The 18,354-nt window shown below is 43.3% G+C and overlaps 1 protein-coding gene across 5 annotated transcripts; it reads right to left on the reverse strand.

The window, feature by feature from the left end:
* Positions 1–13,838, reverse strand: EXO5 (exonuclease 5). 5 transcript variants are annotated; one of them, XR_005240259.2, is made up of 3 exons: positions 13,673–13,838; positions 6,647–8,048; positions 1–5,609 (listed from the first exon to the last, which is right to left on the reverse strand). XR_005240259.2 is itself a non-coding variant. In XM_007979252.3 (3 exons), the coding sequence occupies exon 3, from the start codon at positions 8,016–8,018 to the stop codon at positions 6,897–6,899; it is 1,122 nt and encodes a 373-aa protein (XP_007977443.3). In that variant the 5' UTR covers positions 8,019–8,048; positions 12,803–12,860; positions 13,673–13,838; the 3' UTR covers positions 1–6,896. The 5 variants fall into 5 exon arrangements, 4 of the variants coding, with proteins under 4 accessions (XP_007977443.3, XP_007977447.3, XP_007977446.3 ...); XM_007979252.3 differs by adding an exon at positions 12,803–12,860 and having other exon boundaries at positions 1–8,048; XM_007979256.3 differs by having other exon boundaries at positions 1–8,048; positions 13,704–13,838.
* Between the last annotated feature and the right edge of the window lie 4,516 nt (positions 13,839–18,354).

The raw sequence follows: 18,354 nt of genomic DNA on the forward strand, positions 1-18,354 counted from the left end.
TTAAGTTGTAAAGTTAAGTTGTTGTTGATTTTTTTTTTTTTTTTAAAGGTGGGTCTCACTCTGTCACCCAGGTGCTAGAGTGCAGTGGCATAATCATTGCTCACTACAGCCTCAAACTTCTGGGCTCAAGCAATCCTCCCCCTCAGCCTTCCTAGTAGCTAGGACTAGAAGTGCCCACCACCACACCTATCTAATTTTTAAATTTTTGTACAGACAGGGTCTCACTATGTTTCCCAGGCTAGTTGTGAACTACTGGCCTCAAGTGATCCTCCTACCTTGGCCTCCCAAAGTTCTGGGATTATAGGCATGAGCCACTATGCTCAGTCTTGCAATTTCTTAAAATAAGACAACAATGAAGATTGTCCCATTGATTGACTCTTCCCTTCACAAAGATTTCTCAGGCCAGATGCGGTGACTCACACCTGTTATCTCAGCACTTTGGGAGGCCGAGGTGGGTGGATCACCTGAGGTCAGAAGTTTGAGACACGCCTGGCCACAATGAGGAAACCCCATCTTTACTAAAAATACAAAATTAGCTGGGCGTGGTGCACATGCCTGTAATCCCAGCTGCTCAGGAGACTGAGGCAGGAGAATCGCTAGAACTGGGGACGCAGAGGTTGCAATGAAGTGAGCTGTGACTGCACTCTAGCCTGGGCAACAGGAGCGAAACTCCGTGTCAAAAAAAAAAAAAAAAAAAAAAAAGATTTCTCTGTAGCATGCAATATGCAGTGCCGTTTGATAGCACTTTACCCCCATAGAACTTTTTTCAAAATTTGAGTTGGTCTTCTCAAAACTTGCTAGTGCTTTATCAACTCAGTTTATGTAATATTGTAAATCCTTTGTTGCCATTTCAACAATATTCACAGCATCTTCACCAGGAGCAGATTCCATCTCAAGAAACCACTTTATTTGCTCATCCATAAGAAGCAACTCCTTATCTGTTCAAGTTTTATCATGAGACTACAGCAATTCAGTCACATCTTCAGGCTCCACTTCTAATTCTAGTTGTCTTGGTTGGAAGTCAAAATCTCAACACTCTTTTTTAAGAATGTTGTTTTTTAGTTCATTCTACCAAACATTTAAAGAAGAAGCAATACCACTTCTTAAACTTTTGCAAAAAATTGAAGATAAGGTAACACTTTTTTTTTCTTGAGATAGAGTCTCACTCTGTCGCCCAGGATGGAGTACAGTGGCGCGATCTTGGCTCACTGCAAGCCCCGCCTCCCGGGTTCACACCATTCTCCTGCCTCAGCCTCTCAATTAGCTGGGACTACAGGAGCCCACCACCACGCCTGGTTAACTTTTTGTATTTTTAGTAGAGACGGGGTTTCACCGTGTTAGCCAGGATGGTCTCGATCTTCTTTTTTTTTTTTTTTTTGAGATGGAGTCTCGCTCTATCACCCAGGCTGGAGTGCAGTGGCCGGATTTCAGCTCACTGCAAGCTCCGCCTCCCAGGTTTATGCCATTCTCCTGCCTCAGCCTCCCGAGTAGCTGGGACTACAGGCGCCCGCCACCTCACTCGGCTAGTTGTTTTTTTTTTTTGTATTTTTTAGTAGAGACGGGGTTTCACCGTGTTAGCCAGGATGGTCTCGATCTCCTGACCTTGTGATCCGCCCCTCTCGGCCTCCCAAAGTGCTGGGATTACAGGCTTGAGCCACCGCGCCCAGCCTAGATCTTCTGACCTCATGATCCACCCACCTCGGCCTCCCAAAGTGCTGGGATTACAGGCGTGTCACAAAATATCAACATTCTTTTTTTTTTTTTTTTTTTTTTAGACGGAGTCTCGCTGTGTCTCCAAGACCGGAGTGCAGTGGTGCGATCTCGGCTCACTGCAAGCTCCGCCTCCCGGGTTCCCGCCATTCTCCTGCCTTAGCCTCCCAAGTAGCTGGGACTACAGGCGCCCGCCACCTCGCCCAGCTAGTTTTTTGTATTTTTAGTAGAGACCGGGTTTCACCATGTTAGCCAGGATAGTCTCGATCTCCTGACCTCGTGATCCACCCGCCTCGGCCTCCCAAAGTGCTGGGATTACAGGCTTGAGCCACCGCGCCCGGCCAAAAATATCAACATTCTTAATGGCATCTAAAATGACGACTCCTTTTCAGGTTTTCAATTTACTTTGCCCAAATCCATCAGCGGAATCTCTATCTATGGCAGCTACAGCCTTATGAAATATATTTCTTAAATTAAACAACACTTGAAATTAAAAATGACTCCTTGATCCATGGGCTGCAGAGTGGATGTTGTGTTAGAAGGCATGAAAACAATAATCTCCTTATGTATCTCCATCAGAACTCTTGGATGAAGGGGTATACTATCAATGAGCAGTAAGTTTGAAAGGAATCTTTTTTTCTGAGCAGTTCTCAACAGTGGGCTTAAAATAGTCATCCATGCTGTAAACAGATGTGCTGTCATCCAGTGTATTAGTCAGGGTTCTCCAGAGGGACAGAATAGGATAGATGTACATATGAAGGGGAGTTTATTAAGGAGTATTGACGATCAAAAGATAAAGTCCCAAGATAGGCCATCTGCAAGCTTAGGAGCGAGGAAGCCAGTCTGAGTCCCAAAACCTCAGAACCACCATGCCCCACTAATTTTTGTATTTTTAGTAGAGACACAGTTTCGCCATGTTGGCCAGGCTGGTCTTGAACTCCTGACCTCAAGCAACCCACCCACCTTGGCCTCCCAAAGCACTGGGATTATAGGAGTGAGCCACCATGCCCGGCCAAAAACTAGACATTTTAATCTAATGTGGTAACTCTGGATATCAGATTTTCCCCATTCCTCAGTGTTTCTATTTTATTTCATTGTTTAGGCTGTGTCTGTCCCAAGAATCTGCATGAAATATAAACTTTTCTACTCAGGCCTTTTTTAATTCTGCACCTCCCCTCAGCATACATGGTGATTTTCTAGTTTCCCCATATATGCAGTTGCTTTTGAATGTCCTAGTCTTCAATGTCTTGCTCCCAAAAGGGGTTAAAAGAAAAATGAAGGAGGAAAAACTCAAGCTGTATGCAAACTGGCCAGAAATATGTGCACAGCTGTAGCCATAGGACTGAGGGGTGAGAAACTGGTAGTTACTACTAAGAGTTGAAATTGACCAAAATTAACTACAATTTATCATCTTCCCCTGGAAGTTGCAAAATTTCAATAGACTCTAGATTCCAAAATAGTTACATCAGATAGATTCTGCCAGTGCAGCTGCTGTCTAGGCTGGGAGACAGATTTCTGGTGCTTTCTACGCTGTCATTTTCTCCAAATCCTCTCTCCATTCTCCCTTTTCTTGCAGTCATAGAATTTAGTTTTGGTCAGGGCATATGCTTGCTGAGAATAAAAACTACACATCCCAACCTTTCTTGCAGTTAACTATGACGAGGTGGCCAAATTTTGGCCAGTGGGCTCTAAGTGAAAGTAGTAGTACACATTTTAAAAGTGTCCTTAAAGGGGTGCCTTTCTGCTATTCCAACTTTATGCGAATGTGTAATGGGTGACTGGATTTTGGCCAGCCATTTTGGACTATGAAGAAGATACATGTTTATGTCAGAGAAACAAGAGGGAAGGAATCTGGGCTCTTGACATCATAGGGTGCCACACCAGTCCTGGACTAACTATAGTTAGGCTTCTTTTAAGTGAGAAATACACTTCTATTTTGTTTAACCACTATTGTTTTGGTGATTTCTATTATAAATAATTGATCCTAATCCCAATTAAGGTATTCAACTCATTTCCTGGCCCAGAAAGCAATTTTTTAAAAATCAAGATATAGCTTTGTTGTGACATCTCTTTTATCCACTCACTAAACAAACGTCCACCAGGGCTGTAATTTGGAGTTCAGACATGTTAGGCAGAATTCATAAGGGAGAGATGACATTATTAGACATGCGAAGGCTGAAACAGGAGGGTATTTGTTATAGAAAACAGCATCAGTGATTGTCTTAGTCATTCGAGATGCTATAACAAAACATCACAAACTGAGTGGCTTATAAACAACAAAAATGTATTTCTCATAGTTTTCGGGGCACCTTCTCACTGTGTCCTCACATCATGGAAAGACTGAAGAGCTCCCTTGGAACTCTTTTATAAGGGCACCAATCCCATTCACGAGGGCTGTTCCCTCATTACCTAATCACCTCCCAAAGGCCCACCTCTTAATACTACCATACTGAGGGTTTGGATTTCAACATACTAATTTGAGGGGGCACAAACATTCATAAGCAGTGATCCTGGGGTGGTCCCAACTAAAGATGTCTCAACTTATGAGAAACCCTAAGGTTATAACCAGAAGGTGTTAACTTAAAATAAGGATTTGAAGTTTCAAGGAATTACTGAATTCTCAATAATGTCAGTATCTGAAAACAAATTTTCTTTTTCCTTTTTGAGACAGTTTTACTCTGTCACCCAGGCTGGAGTACAGTGGTGTGATCTCAGCTCACTGCAACCTCTGCCTTCTGGGTTCAAGTGATTCTCCTGCCTCAGCCTCCTGAGTAGCTTGGATTACAGGTGCCCGCCACCACGCCCAGCTAATTTTTGTATTTTTAGTAGAGATGGGGTTTCACCATGTTGGCTAGGCTGGTCTTCAACTCCTGACCTCAGGTGATTCGCCCAACTCAGCCTCCCAAAGTGCTGGGATTACAGGCGAGCCACCGCGCCTGTCCCTTTTTCCTGTTCTTAAAACTTCTGGTATAACTAAGATGATGCTATAGAACTTGAGCAAGTTCTTTTCTTGAAGACTATTAGCTTAATACTGTTTATCCCATAAGGTACAGCTTACTATGCTCCCAATTTAACTCTAAACTTACTAAGGCCTATAATAACATACAGTCCAGGAGGTTCAACAAAAAAACTTTTATAGCATAATGATTAAGAACATAAGCACTGCAGTCAGACATATCTAGGCTGAAGTCTACCACTTTCAAACAGTGGAACCCTGGAAACTTTTTTTTTTTTTTTTTTTTTTTTGCAGTAGCATGATCATAGCTCACTGTAACCTTGAATTCTTGGGTTCAAGTGATCCTCCTGCCTCAGCCTACCAAGTAGCTAGGACTACAGGCATGCACCACCATGCCTGGATTTTTTTTTTTTTTTGAGGTGGGGTCTTGCTATGTTGCCCAGGCTGGTCTTTAACTTCTGTCCTCAAGTGATCTTCATACCTTGCCCTCCCAAAGTACTAAGATTACAGGTGTGAGCTACCACACCCAGCTAGGAAAATTATATAACCCTTCTAGGCCTCAGTTCCCTTGCTGGAGATAATGGATACAGATTTAATTACAATGTGCTTAGTACAGTGCCTGGCCATAAGAGTCATTCAGTAAAAAGTCATCATAAGATTTCAGGGTCCATAAGAAGAGTATGTGTAGTTAAGAAGAGCCTCCAGAGACAACCTACCTTGTCTTCTACAGATGTCCAGGATTTACCAGCTCATGTATAGCATGGAATCATACTAACAACATTCACCATGTTCTGTTGGCTCTTAACGTTCCAGTTAATACAGAAAACTCTCCCCCTGCCAATTGCCCTCCTCATGCACTGACTTCTGCAAATTCTCCAGTAGTGTCACCACAAACAAGTCCTTATCTTCCAGGTGACATCTGTATCATTCCTTCCTCCAGCTTCTTTGATGATGTTTGTAGTTAAGAGCTCTACTGCCTTCTAAGATGCATTGGGATTCCTCTCCACTACCTTTACATTTTCCTTTAAATGTTATTTTTCACCTTATAAAAAGGGTATCATGCTGTATGTAATTTTTAGGACTTTTTTCACCTAATGTTGTGCTGCTAATATTCATGCATATTGTTTTATGTCACTGTAGCTCATTTGTTTTGGCTACTGTACATTATCCACTCTTCTGATGATGGGCACCTGGGTAGCTTCTAGGCTTTTGCTATTGTGAAAGTGCCACAAAGTATATTCGTGTTCACATTTTCTATTGTACATGTATGTTTCTTACAGCATATACCCAGGAGCATTACTGCTGGACTGTAATATGTGAATGTTAGATGTTACTTCATGTATTATTATTAAAGACAGAGTATCACTCTGTTGCCCAGGCTGGAGTGCAGCGGTGTGATCTCAGCTCACTGTAACCTCTGCCTACCCGGATCAAGCTATTCTCCTGTCTCAGCCTCCCAAGTAGCTGGGACTACAGGTGCACACCACCACCCCCGGCTAATTTTTGTATTTTTAGTAGAGATGGGCTTTCACCATATTGGTCAGGCTGGTCTTGAACTCCTGACCTCAGGTGATCCACCTACCTCAGCTTCCCAAAGTGCTGGGATTACAGGCGTGTGCCACTGCACCCAGCCATGTATTATGTTTTTCATATCTAATATTTTCACTTTTTATGACTTCCTGTTTCTACTTCATCTTTCCTTGTCTCTTTGAGAATATTACGTTTATGTTTTGGTCTGTTCATTCTGATTTAAAAATATGTTTATGTATGTATTTAAAGGCTTGGAATAACATGTACACAACTATGTATGGTGGCCATCTTTGAAGGACTGCAACTATGAAAAAACCATCAGTTCAACTGTCCCAGACAGCATTTCATTGTATTATGTAACTGTAGAAAGCCTTAATCAAGATAAAAATAGGGATGACTTATCAGAAACTGAAGAATTTTCTTAAGAAAGCAATGTTTACTGAAGGATACCTTCATTCCAGCCATGATGAGCATCTGTCTTCTTAGGCAATCATGGTGAAGCTCCAGGGTAGTATAACCCATCTCTCCCACTCATCCCTGAGCCTTGGTCCTGGACTGAATGTGGTTAGAGGTTGTGGAAATAAAAAAAGAACCAAAATAAGAACACTGTCCATAAAAGCCAAGCTCAGAGACTGGTCCTCTTTTGCTTAGGTACAGCAGGAGCAGGAAGGATCGACATTCTTGAAAGCATACCTTCTATTCATTTGGCTTTTTTGGCTTGGGGCCCCAGTGTAGAGCTGAGTACTCCACTGCCCTTTCTCCACTCACAAATGTCTGCATATGTACATGTCCGGCACTTCCAAGCCTCCTCCACATCGACTCCCTGGGGCTCTCGGTGGCCCATCCAGTAGGCCATATAATGCTGCACCTTGGCTCTCACCTCCTTCTCTTCAAAGGCTACAATCTCAGTACCCAGCACCGTGGCAGTCTCTTGGTGGATATACTCAATCTTCAAGATATCAATAACTGGGAGGTCTGACAGTGTTAGAGACAAGAAGACCAGTTCCATGAGGTCACCCAAAGATTTCACAGAGAAGCCTCCTTCCTGGGCATGCCTCAGCACTGATGGCCCCAGTGGCTTTTCTGGACACAACTTCGTGTGGTGGATTAAGCTAGCAGGGGTCACTTTTCCTTGTACCATGGCATCAAAGATATATTTGTATAGGCTGACTTGAAAACAGTCTTTCTTTTTCTGAGCTTCCAGAGGGAGCATAGGGCGCCTGCGTGTCTTGAGTTCCACCAGTTCCAGTTCCCCCTTGGCTGTATAGTGCAGCTCATCGATCACTCCAACAAGAAGTACACCCTCCACTTCCCCAAACACGGGAAACTCTCTGATGTGCCCTTCTGACTGCAGGGCAGGAATCATCAAAAGTATGTTCAGAAACTTAATTGCCCAAGCATCTTCTTTAGTGGTGACTGGGACAGTCACAAGGTCATGAAGTTCTAGTTCTCTAGCTAGGTGTATGCTGGCACCAGTGTCCAAAACAGCTGCCTTCTCAGGTGCCAAAAAACCAGGAAGCTCCTTCCCATATGCTGTTTGCAGTTCACACCAGTTCTGAGTAGCCAGGTCAGTGACATACAAATATTTAAGGTGGAATCTCTCCATGGGTGATAAGATATCCAAACCTGTTTTCCAGTTTTGTAAGCTTATGGGTTTGTCATCCTTCCCAAGGGATTCAGAAGATGGGCCAGGCATGTTAACTAAAGCATTTGACTCTTGGGCATCTTCTAGGTCCAGAAACTCCAGGAATTCTGAGTCACTCAAGTCTGAGAACCCGGAGGCTTCTGCTGACACTGTCTCCTCTTCTCTTGTCTCTGCCATGGCACAGCTCTGGACTGGGCTAGAAGGGCCCTGCATAACATGTTAAAGAAATGCATTGTTCAAATAAAAACCTTCTCAAAAGCACTTTCAAATTTCAGTAAGATAAAAACAAAATCATGACAAATTATTTACTTATATTCTTTTAAAAAGCCAGTTTATTTATGACCAATTAGTAATGCCATAGAGTTGTAGTACAGATATGTATTGCAATAGGGTTCCTTATATAATCCATATATATCACTTGGCAGAATTTTTCTTTTTTTTTTTTTTTTTGAGACGGAGTCTCGCTCTGTCACCCAGGCTGGAGTGCAGTGGCGCGATCTCGGCTCACTGCAAGCTCCGCCTCCTGGGTTCACACCATTCTCCTGCTTCAGCCTCCTGAGTAGCTGGGACTACAGGCACCCGCCACCATGCCCGGCTAATTTTTTGTATTTTTAGTAGAGACGGGATTTCATCGTGTTAGCCAGGATGGTCTCAATCTCCTGACCTCGTGATCCACCCACCTCAGCCTCCCAAAGTGCTGGGATAACAGGCGTAAGCCACCACAGAATTTTTAAAGGGGAAAAATAGTTTTATTCCTGGATCTTCCACTAACATACTGTGTGTGACTTCAAGCAAACCACCTTTCTTGGTCTCAGTTTCTTCAGATTTAAAAAGAGATTTGAGGCCGGGCAGGTGGCTCACGCCTGTAATCCCAGCCCTTTGGAAGGCTGAGGCGGGCAGATCACTTGAGGTCAGGAGTTCAAGACCAGCCTGGCTAACATGGTGAAACCCCATCTCTACTAAAAATACAAAAATTAGCTGAGTATGGTGGCACACACATGTATTCCTAGTTACTCGGGAGGCTGAGGCAGGAGAATTGCTTGAACAGGGAGATGGAGGTTGCAGTGAGCCGCGACTGCGCCACTGCACTACAGCCTAGGTGACAGAGCAAGACTCTGTCTCAAGAAAAAGAAAAAGAAAAAAAAAAGGAGATTTGAAGTTTGCCTTTTCTGCTTCAAAATTCTATTAACTTGAAAGAGTATTTCATTATTTTAAGTGAATATACATCTTTGTAGGAACAATGTTTGAGAAGTTTACCAAGGGCCACCTTCTACAATTTCCTTGAAACAAAGTCCTTGATGAGGAAAATGAACCTCAACTACAAACTGTTCCTTGAGAGAAAGTAGCTCTGCAATAACTGTTTTTAAATGCAGTTCAAGGAACCTAGTATGGCAAAATTCAAAGATCAACTATAGATAAATACGAATAAATATGGTTTAACACAAATTAATGCATGAAATAATAAGAGGATGTTACAGCAACACATGGAAATTAGTAGCTTGACTTCATAAATTATCCTCTTAATATTATAGAAATTGGGGCTGGGCTCGGTGGCTCACGCCTGTAATCCCAGCACTTTGGGAGGCTGAGGAGGGCGGATCATGAGGTCAGGAGATCGAGACCATCCTGGCTAACACGGTGACACCCCGTCTCTATTTAAAAAAATACAAAAAAATTAGCCAGGCATGGTGGCGGGTGCCTGTAGACCTAGCTACTCGGGAGGCTGAGGCAGGAGAATGGCGTGAACCGGGGAGGCGGAGCTTGCAGTGAGCCGAGATTGCACCACTGCATTCCAGCCTGGTTGACAGAGCAAGACTCTGTCTCAAAAAAAAGCATATATATATATTTATATATATAATATATATATTTGTTATATTGTATATATAAATATATAATATAAAAAATATATATATTTTAGAAATTGGTGTCTGTCACTAAACTGGGGTTTCCCATTAAGTTTATTTTCTTCCTCCACAAGAAACTAGCTTATAATGGGAAAAAAATCTGCCTATTAGAGATTAAAAACTCAAAATTTACTGCTATAACAGAGAGTATTTCTTGTGCGGTTAATTATTGTGTGCCAGACACTGAGCCAAGTGTTTTACATCCAATATCTCACTACCCTTTTTCTTTCAACTTTTTACTATAAAGATTTTCAAGGCCGGGTACAGTGGCTCAAGCCTATAATCCCAGCACTTTGGGAGGCCGAGGCAGGTGGATCACCTGGGGTCGGGAGTTTGAGACCAGCCTGGCCAACACATGGTGAAACTTCATCTCCACTAAAAATACGAAAAATTAGCCAGGTGTGATGGCAGGTACCTGTAATCCCAGCTACTCGGGAGGCTGAGGCAGGAAAATTGCTTGGACCTAGGAGGCGGAGGTTGCAGTGAGCTGAGATAGCGCCACTGCACTCCAGCCTGGGCGGCAGAGTGAAGACTCCGTCTCAAAAAAAATAAAAATAAAAAAAGATTTTCAAACATACAGAGAAGTAGAAAGAATAAAACAATGAACACCCATGTCCACACCATGTAGATGAACAACTGCTGACATTTTGCTGTATTTGCTTCTTGTGTGTGTACTTTTTTGTTTTGGCTGACCTATTTTGAAGTAAATTACAGACATCATAACACTTTAAAATCTAAATGTTTCAGCATACATTTCCAAATGGCATTCTCCTTCATAACCACAATACTATCTTCCAAATGACATTCTCCTCATAACTACATTATCACATCTAACAAAATTTGTAATTCCTTAACATTCCAGTTCATATTTGAATTTCCCCAACTGTCCTCAAAATATCCCAGATAGCTTTTCTTTAATCCAGGAAACAAAGACCACACATTATGTTTGATTGTTTTGTCTTTCAAGTATTTTTTAATCTTAAGAAACTAGGTGGCCGGGCACGGTGGTTCACGCCTGTAATCCTGGCACTCTGGGAGGCCAAGGCGGGCAGATCACGAGGTCAGGAGATCGAGACCATCCTGGCTAACACAATGAAACCCCATCTCTACTAAAAGTACAAAAAATTAGCCAGGCGTGGCAGCAGGCACCTATAGTTCCAGCTACTCAGGAGGCTGAGGTAGGAGAATGGCGTGAACCTAGGAGGCTGAGCTTGCAGTGAGCTGAGACTGCGCCACTGCACTCTAGCCTGGGCAACAGAGCGAGACTCCGTCTCAAAAAAAAAAAAAAAAGAAAGAAAAGAAACTAGGCAAATTATGAAGATACTCTTTTTAAGCCTTCCTCCTAACCCCACATATCTAACCTGCATAGAGAGTAAACAAAACAAGATGCAACCAGTCCACTAGTGTTTGACTTTGAGTGCCAGGAAAATAAATAATTTGACATAGAATTTAAGCTGATAGAGATAGCTATGAACCAAATGTCTCCTTCTTGTTATTCTATTATTCTAATAAGCAGAGAAATAAGTTGAACGCACCAACTCCTATGTCAAAGCGTAAGAAGTGATGCCCTGAAAACGTCATTAATATCAATTGTGGTTGTGTTTAACTAATTTTTAAATAGTCTAAATGTCACTAATAAAAGAAAACATAGATAGCTAGAAGAAAAGTTATCTGCAATGAACACAAATAACACAATAGTAAGACTTTTGCTTATAGAGTATCCTATAAAGTTATTGCTTTACAGGATATTTCAATAGTAACAAAACACAGAAGCTGTACATTTGCACAAGTGTTATAAACCGTAAATGTGCTTTAAATAATTTCAAGAAACTATTTCAACTATGAAGTCTCTGAAAATTGGTAAGAATCTTTACCCTTCACTAAGAAACTAAAGTTAAAGCGCATTTGTAACATATATGCTATGAGGTTTTTGTGGGGGGTAAGGGGGAACTCCAAGTCCAAATCAATTAATCTTAAAATATTTTATTTCAAATATCTAGACCTGGCTGTCCAATATGGTAACCACTAGTAGCCACTAGCCATACGTGGCTACTTAAATTTAAATTAATTAAAATAAAATTCACTTCTCAGTTGCACTAGCCATGTATTAAATGCTTAGCAGGTACATCTGGCTGGTGGATACAGATAAGGCACAGATAGAGAACAGTTCCCTGATCACAGAAAGCTCTATTGAACAGCACAGAGTTAGACTATTTTCTGGGTACACATTAACTCCCCAAAGAGAGAGTAAGCTCCTGAAATGTATGGAGTTCCTACTTGTTTTACATACAACATTGAGAACAGGTAGTCCTAAACAGGGAAGTGAAATGTCTTTTGGAGAAGATACAAAGCAGGGCATTCTCTGTGAAAGGATTCATCTATAAGAATAAAACAGTACACTAAGAATGGATAACTGACACTCAGATATGCAGCTGGGACTTTCCTACCCAGAAAAGAATCCAGAAGAGAGCATAATGCAGTGCATTGTGTCCCAAATTGTAGTTTGTATCTCTGACACGAGACGATTTTATATAGCGCATGGACTGACATTTTTAGATACACCTTAGAATAACTATACTGTTATTGGAGCAGCCATCAAATGGCTAATTTCACAGATATTGTTTCTTAGGACAAGTTTGATTTAACAAAAGTAAGTAAAAACATAAGAATAATACAGGTAGTACACAGGTAGGGCAAAATTATTAGGTAGTAAGTGAATGGCATGCTGGGAAATAGCATAATGCCAAGAGTCTGAGAGTCCTCCTACAGATCTGGATTCTGAACCTAATCCTGAGTGGTTCGGCAGCATTTAGTAGTATGCTACTTGCCTTTTGAGTAAGCTTGGACAAGGTTCTAGTTTTCCTTAAGTTATTGACACATCTTTAAAATACCTACTAACCCTACTCAGCTATCCGACCATTGAGTGATAACATATAGTACACATGTTAGCACTCGATAAAGATAGATCTTGTTTTTCCCAAGTAAGAGATGAGAGAGTGTATCGATTCCCCCTGACAAAGGAGATTAAACTTTAGAAAAGAAGAAACTCCTATTCACCTGTGACTTAGTTGATCTCCCTCCTCATAGGGAAGGCCAGAATGCTGAAATGACAAGGCTAGGGAAGAGAAAGAAGTTTTGAAAGACCAGGTCTGCATTAAAGAACCTAAATTAGCAACTTAGGTCCTTGCTATCGTAGAACCGGAACTTCTGGTCCTTTCTTACCTGACCATTCCCATGTTGGGTGTTTTCTCCTCTCAGATTCACACTGCACGGACTGTTACCCACCCCAGTTACCCACCCCAGATCCTAGTCTACATAAGGCTCGCCTCTCTCCTGGGGCAAACTCTCTCCATGATTTCTTCGTTTCCCCCGTACTCTGGATGCAGTGACTTGAGCCAATCCCCGCTCCCTGAAAGTAAAAGGGTCAAACATAACCAAGGTCCCCGAGGAGCTCCGAGATCAGTTCCCTCTTCCAGCTCCATTCTCAACCCAACAGCTCAGGCAAGAGACCTTATGACAGCGGCTCTTTCTCTCTGATGGGCTCCTGCCTTCTGCGGAATTGCCGATGGCAACATCCTGACTTGTTGAGTGCAGCCCGGACTTGTGGGCTGCGCGGGCGTTTGCCTTCAGCGGAGATCTTTTCTCTGGCCCTAAAGCACTGTCTCCCAGGGAGTGCCATGCATGCCCTAAAGTGTACTGCGCACTTCCTACAGTCCTGGCAGAGCCAGGAATGAGAGCAAGGAGTCGTCCACCTCGGGAAGGAGTCCCGGCCGACAGCACCGTGTTCCGAGGGCGAAGGTCCAGAACGGGAACCCGGCCTGCGAGGGGAGCCGCTCCCACCAAGGGAAGGGGACGCGGCGATCGCAGGAACAGAACCCTAGGCTCCGAAACGCCGCCTCCCACCCCATTCTCCGGCCTTCCCCTAACCTCGGATACTCCTCCGAACCTCGGACTCCACCTGGTTTCGTCGCGGCCTCGGAGCTGCTCCCGGACGCTCCCAGCATGGAGACTGAAGAAGCCGGGCAGAGCGCGCTGCCGGAGCGGTCTACACCGCCTGCCCCGCCACTTGAAAAAAGCCGCCCAGAGCCCAATCCCAGAGTGCCCCGCGGCTGCCCACGGACCGCCTTCCCAGAGGCCTTCGCGGCACCGCCTACCTCGCGAGCCTGCGGCTGGGGCGGAAATCTGTCTCTGTGGGCGGCGGAGGGTGCTGCTTATGCGAGGGCAGGTTTTGGGAGCTGGCTGAAGCCGGTCAGTCCCTGTGTTTGCGCCGCTGTCTGTGGGTCGTTTAATTCCGGGCGCAGCTGACCTGTAAGCTCCCTCTCTGGCAAGGTCTCCCAGTTACCACCAGGACAGTCCGAGCAAGGTCTGGGCCCGTCGCTGCCCCCGGTGAAGTGCCGCGTCTTGGCTTGGCCATCCGTGGATTCAGCTTCCCCACCTTAGCACCTCCCGCCAGCTTTTCCAGTGAGAGCAAAACCACGAACTCACTTTTGAGAGATGCTGGCGCTTCCCTCATCAATATATATATATTTTTTCTGTTTGCTTACTTTTAACTAAACTTTTATTGATAAATATAACACAATTTTATTCTGAAATATAAAGCAAAGTGTATTATGAACAGACAAGTCATTAGAGCGAAAAAAGAATAGTGTCAGGTTCTTCGCAGATACACTTCCTGAGAAAACCACTAGCCCGACTTCTATGACACTTTGCTTTTCTTATTTTTATTTATTTATTTATTTATTTATTTGTTTTTACCAAAAGCAGATACTTGATTCTTTGCTTTTCTTTACGGTTTATCACTCATACTTGAAAACTGGATTTGTGACAAAGGTGGTATCATACAGCCATGGAGAAAAGACGGTGTATTCAGTGAAGGTTCTAACAATATGAAGGCCAGGCACGGTGGCTTACGCCTGTAATCCCAGCACTTGGGAGGCCGAGGCGGGCGATCACGAGATTAAGAGATCGAGACCATCCTGGCCAACATGGTGAAACCCTGTCTCTACTAAAAAGTACAAAAATGACCTGGGTGTGGTGGCACACACCTGTAGTCCCAGCTACCCAGGAGGCTGAGGCAGGAGAGTCGCTTGAACCAGGAGGCAGAGGTTGCAGTGAGCAGAGATCACACCACTGCACTCCAGCCTGGGCAACAGAGGGAGACTGTCTCAAAACAAAACAAAACAAAAAAACAAAACAGGACCTCTCTCATTTCATCACAAAAATCAATTCCAGTTGGATTAAGACCTAATGTGAAATCCTAAACTATAAAGCCTTTAGAATATAATATAGGAGAATATCTTTGGACTTAGAATGGGTAAATATTTTAAAACAAAAATAGAAAAACATTAAATTGGCCAGGCATGGTGGCTCATGCCTGTAATAGAAACACTTTGGGAGGCCCAGGTAGGCGGATCACTGGAGATCAGGAGTTGAGACCAGCCTGGCCAACATAGTGAAACCCCATTTCTAGTAAAAATACAAAAAATTAGCCAAGTTTGGTGGCAGGCGCCCATAATCTCAGCTACTTGGGAGGCTGAGGCGGGAGAATCACTTGAACCTGGGAGGCGGAGTTTGCAGTGAGCCGAGATCAGGCCACTACACTCCAGTCTGGGTGATAGAGTGAGATTCTGTCCAAAAAAAAAAAAAAAAAAAAAAAAAAGAAGAAGAAGAAAGAAAAGAAAAAAAGAAGAAAGAAAAAACATTAAATTAAGACAACTACAGGCCGAGTGCACTGGCTCACACCTGTAATCCTAGCATTCTGGGAGGCCAAAGTGGGTGGATCCCTTGAGCTCAGTTCAGAAACCAGCTGGGGTAACATGGTGAAAACACGTCTCTACAAAAAATACAAAAATTAGCTGAGGTTGGTGATATGTGCCTGTAGTCCCAGCTACTCTGGTGTGTCAGTTGGGAAAATTTTGAAGTGACTTGTGTTTTAGATAATAGTATCAATCATTTATAGGTCTCCTGAGTGTCATAATGATTTTGTGGTTATGTAGGAAAATGTTCTTTTTCTTAGAAATACGGAAATTGAGGCCAGGCACGGTGGCTCTCACCTGTAATCCTAGCACTTTGGGAGGCCAAGGCGGGGGGATCACCTGAGGTCAGGAGTTCAAGACCAGCCTGGCCAATATGGTGAAACCCTGTCTCTACTAAAATACAAAACTTAGCCGGGCATGATGGCAGGTGCCTGTAATCCCAGCTACTCAGAAGGCTGAGATGGGAGAATTGCTTGAACCTGGGAGATGGTGGTTGCAGTGGGCCGAGATCACACCACTGCACTCCAGCCTGGGTGGCTGACCGAGACTCTTGTCTCAAAAAAAAAAAAAAAAGAAATATGGAAGTTGAGTGTATTAAATAGTCTGTTCTCATGCTGCTAATAAAGACATACCTGAGACTGGGTAATTTGTAAAGAGATTTAATTGACTCACAGCTCCACATGGCTAGGGAGGCCTCACAATCATGGAAGGTGAAGGAGGAGCAAAGTCACCTCTTACAAGGTGGCAGGCAAGAGAGAACATTTGCAGGGGAACACACCTTTATAAAACCATCAGGTCAGCTGGGTGCAGTGTCTCACGCCTGTAATCCCAGCACTTTGGGAAGCCACGGCTGGTGGATCACCTAAGGTCAGGAGTTCAAGACCAGCCTGGCCAACATGGTGAACCCCTATCTCTACTAAAAATACAAAAAATTAGCCAAGCATGATGGCAGATGCCTGTAATCCCAGCTACTCAGGATGCTGAGGCAGGAGAATCGCTTGAACCCAGGAGGCGGAGGTTGCAGTGAGCTGAGATCGCGCCACTGCACTCCAGCCTGGGCAACAAGAGTGAAACTCCGTCTCCAAAACAAAACAAAACCATCAGATCTTGTGAGATTTATTCACTATCACGAGAACAGCATAGGAAAGACCTGCCCCCATGATTCAATTACCTCCTACCCGGTACCTCCCCTATGGTATGTGGGAATTATGGGAGCTACACTTCAAGATGAGGTTTGGGTTGGGACACAACCAAACCATATCATTGAGGAAATGCTTTTTAATCCACTGAGATATGAGAAGGCATTTCTGGATTGAGGCTACAAAAACTTTCTGCCTCTTCCCCAACATAACCTTTCTTACTTGAGATGTAAACTGAATGCCAGGAAAACCCCTCCCCAGCCCCTTCACACATGGACCACTCTTCAAATGGAGTTTGAGGGGCAATGACACTGGGTAGAGTGAAGCAGAAGAGATTTAGAAACAGTCATGGAATTTGTGGGGAAAATAAATATCCAAAACATAGTACCATACTCCCCAAAACTTTCAGCCTAAAGACTGTGGGTCTCAAAACTGAGAAAAGAATGCCCTTTCCCCCAAAAGCTATCCTAGGAAGTCTGAGTCCTTAAGGCCCACCTGTATGCAAAAGTCATTGATTTGGTTCTTCTACCTCCAGGTCTGTAACCATCAAAATACTGTTAGACACAAATGGCCCATTTTTCTCTGTGTCCATTCTTCCCTCCTTAGTCTTTTGGAGCACAGGATTGTACCTGTAACATTGTACTGACTACAGTCCTCCATATATCAGAGTAAGTCTTTATGTAATTACTCCTAGAGCTGCACTGTCCAATACAGTAGCCACTAGTCATATGTGGCTCTTGAACACTTGAAATGTGGCTAGTCCAAAATGAAATGTGCTATGAAATTTGCAAGCACTTTGAAGACTAAGTACAAAAAAAAAAAAGGTTAAATAACTCACTAATAAGGTTAACATTGATTAAATGTTGAGATGATAATGTTTTGGATATACTGGTGATATGGTTTGACTCTATGTTTCCACCCAAATCTCACCTTGAATTTTAATAATCCCCATATGTTATGGGAAGGACCCAGTGGTAGGCAATTGAATCATGGGGGCGAGTTTTTCCTGTGCTATTCCCGTGATAGTGAATAAGTCTCACAATATCTGATGGTTTTATAAAGGGGAGTTCCCCTACACAAGCCTCTTGCCTGCTGCCACGTAAGACATGCCTGGTCTTCCTTCGCCACCCACCATGATTGTGAGGCCTCTCCAGCCACGTGCAATGGTAAGTCCATTAAACCTCTTTCCTTTATAAATTAGCCAGTCTCGGGTATGTCTTTATTAGCAGCATGATAACAGACTAATAAAACTGAGTTAAATAAAACATTTTAAAATTAAGCTGGGTGTGGTGGCTCATGCCTGTAACCCCAGAACTATGGGAGGCCAAGGTGGGTGGATCACCTGAGATCAGGAGTTCAAGACCACCCTGGCCAACATGGCAAAACCCATCTCTACTAAAAATACAAAAATTAGCTGGGCATAGTGGCATGTGCCTGTAGTCCCAGCTACTCAGGAGGCTGAGGCATGAGAATTACTTGAACCCGGGAGGCAGAGGTTGCAGTGAGCCAAGACTGTACTACTACACTCCAGCCTGGGCGACAGAGTGAGACTCTGTCTCAAAAAAAAAAAAAAATTAATTAATTAATTTTACTTGCTGTTTTTTGTTGTATTAATGTAGCTGCTAGAAAATTTAAAATTACATATATGTTTGCAGTTGTGTTGTGGCTTACATTATATTTCTGTTGTACAGTGCTGCTCTAGAGTATCAGAGCC

Source organism: Chlorocebus sabaeus, chromosome 20, assembly GCF_047675955.1.
Source record: "Chlorocebus sabaeus isolate Y175 chromosome 20, mChlSab1.0.hap1, whole genome shotgun sequence".
Lineage (NCBI taxonomy): Eukaryota > Metazoa > Chordata > Mammalia > Primates > Cercopithecidae > Chlorocebus > Chlorocebus sabaeus.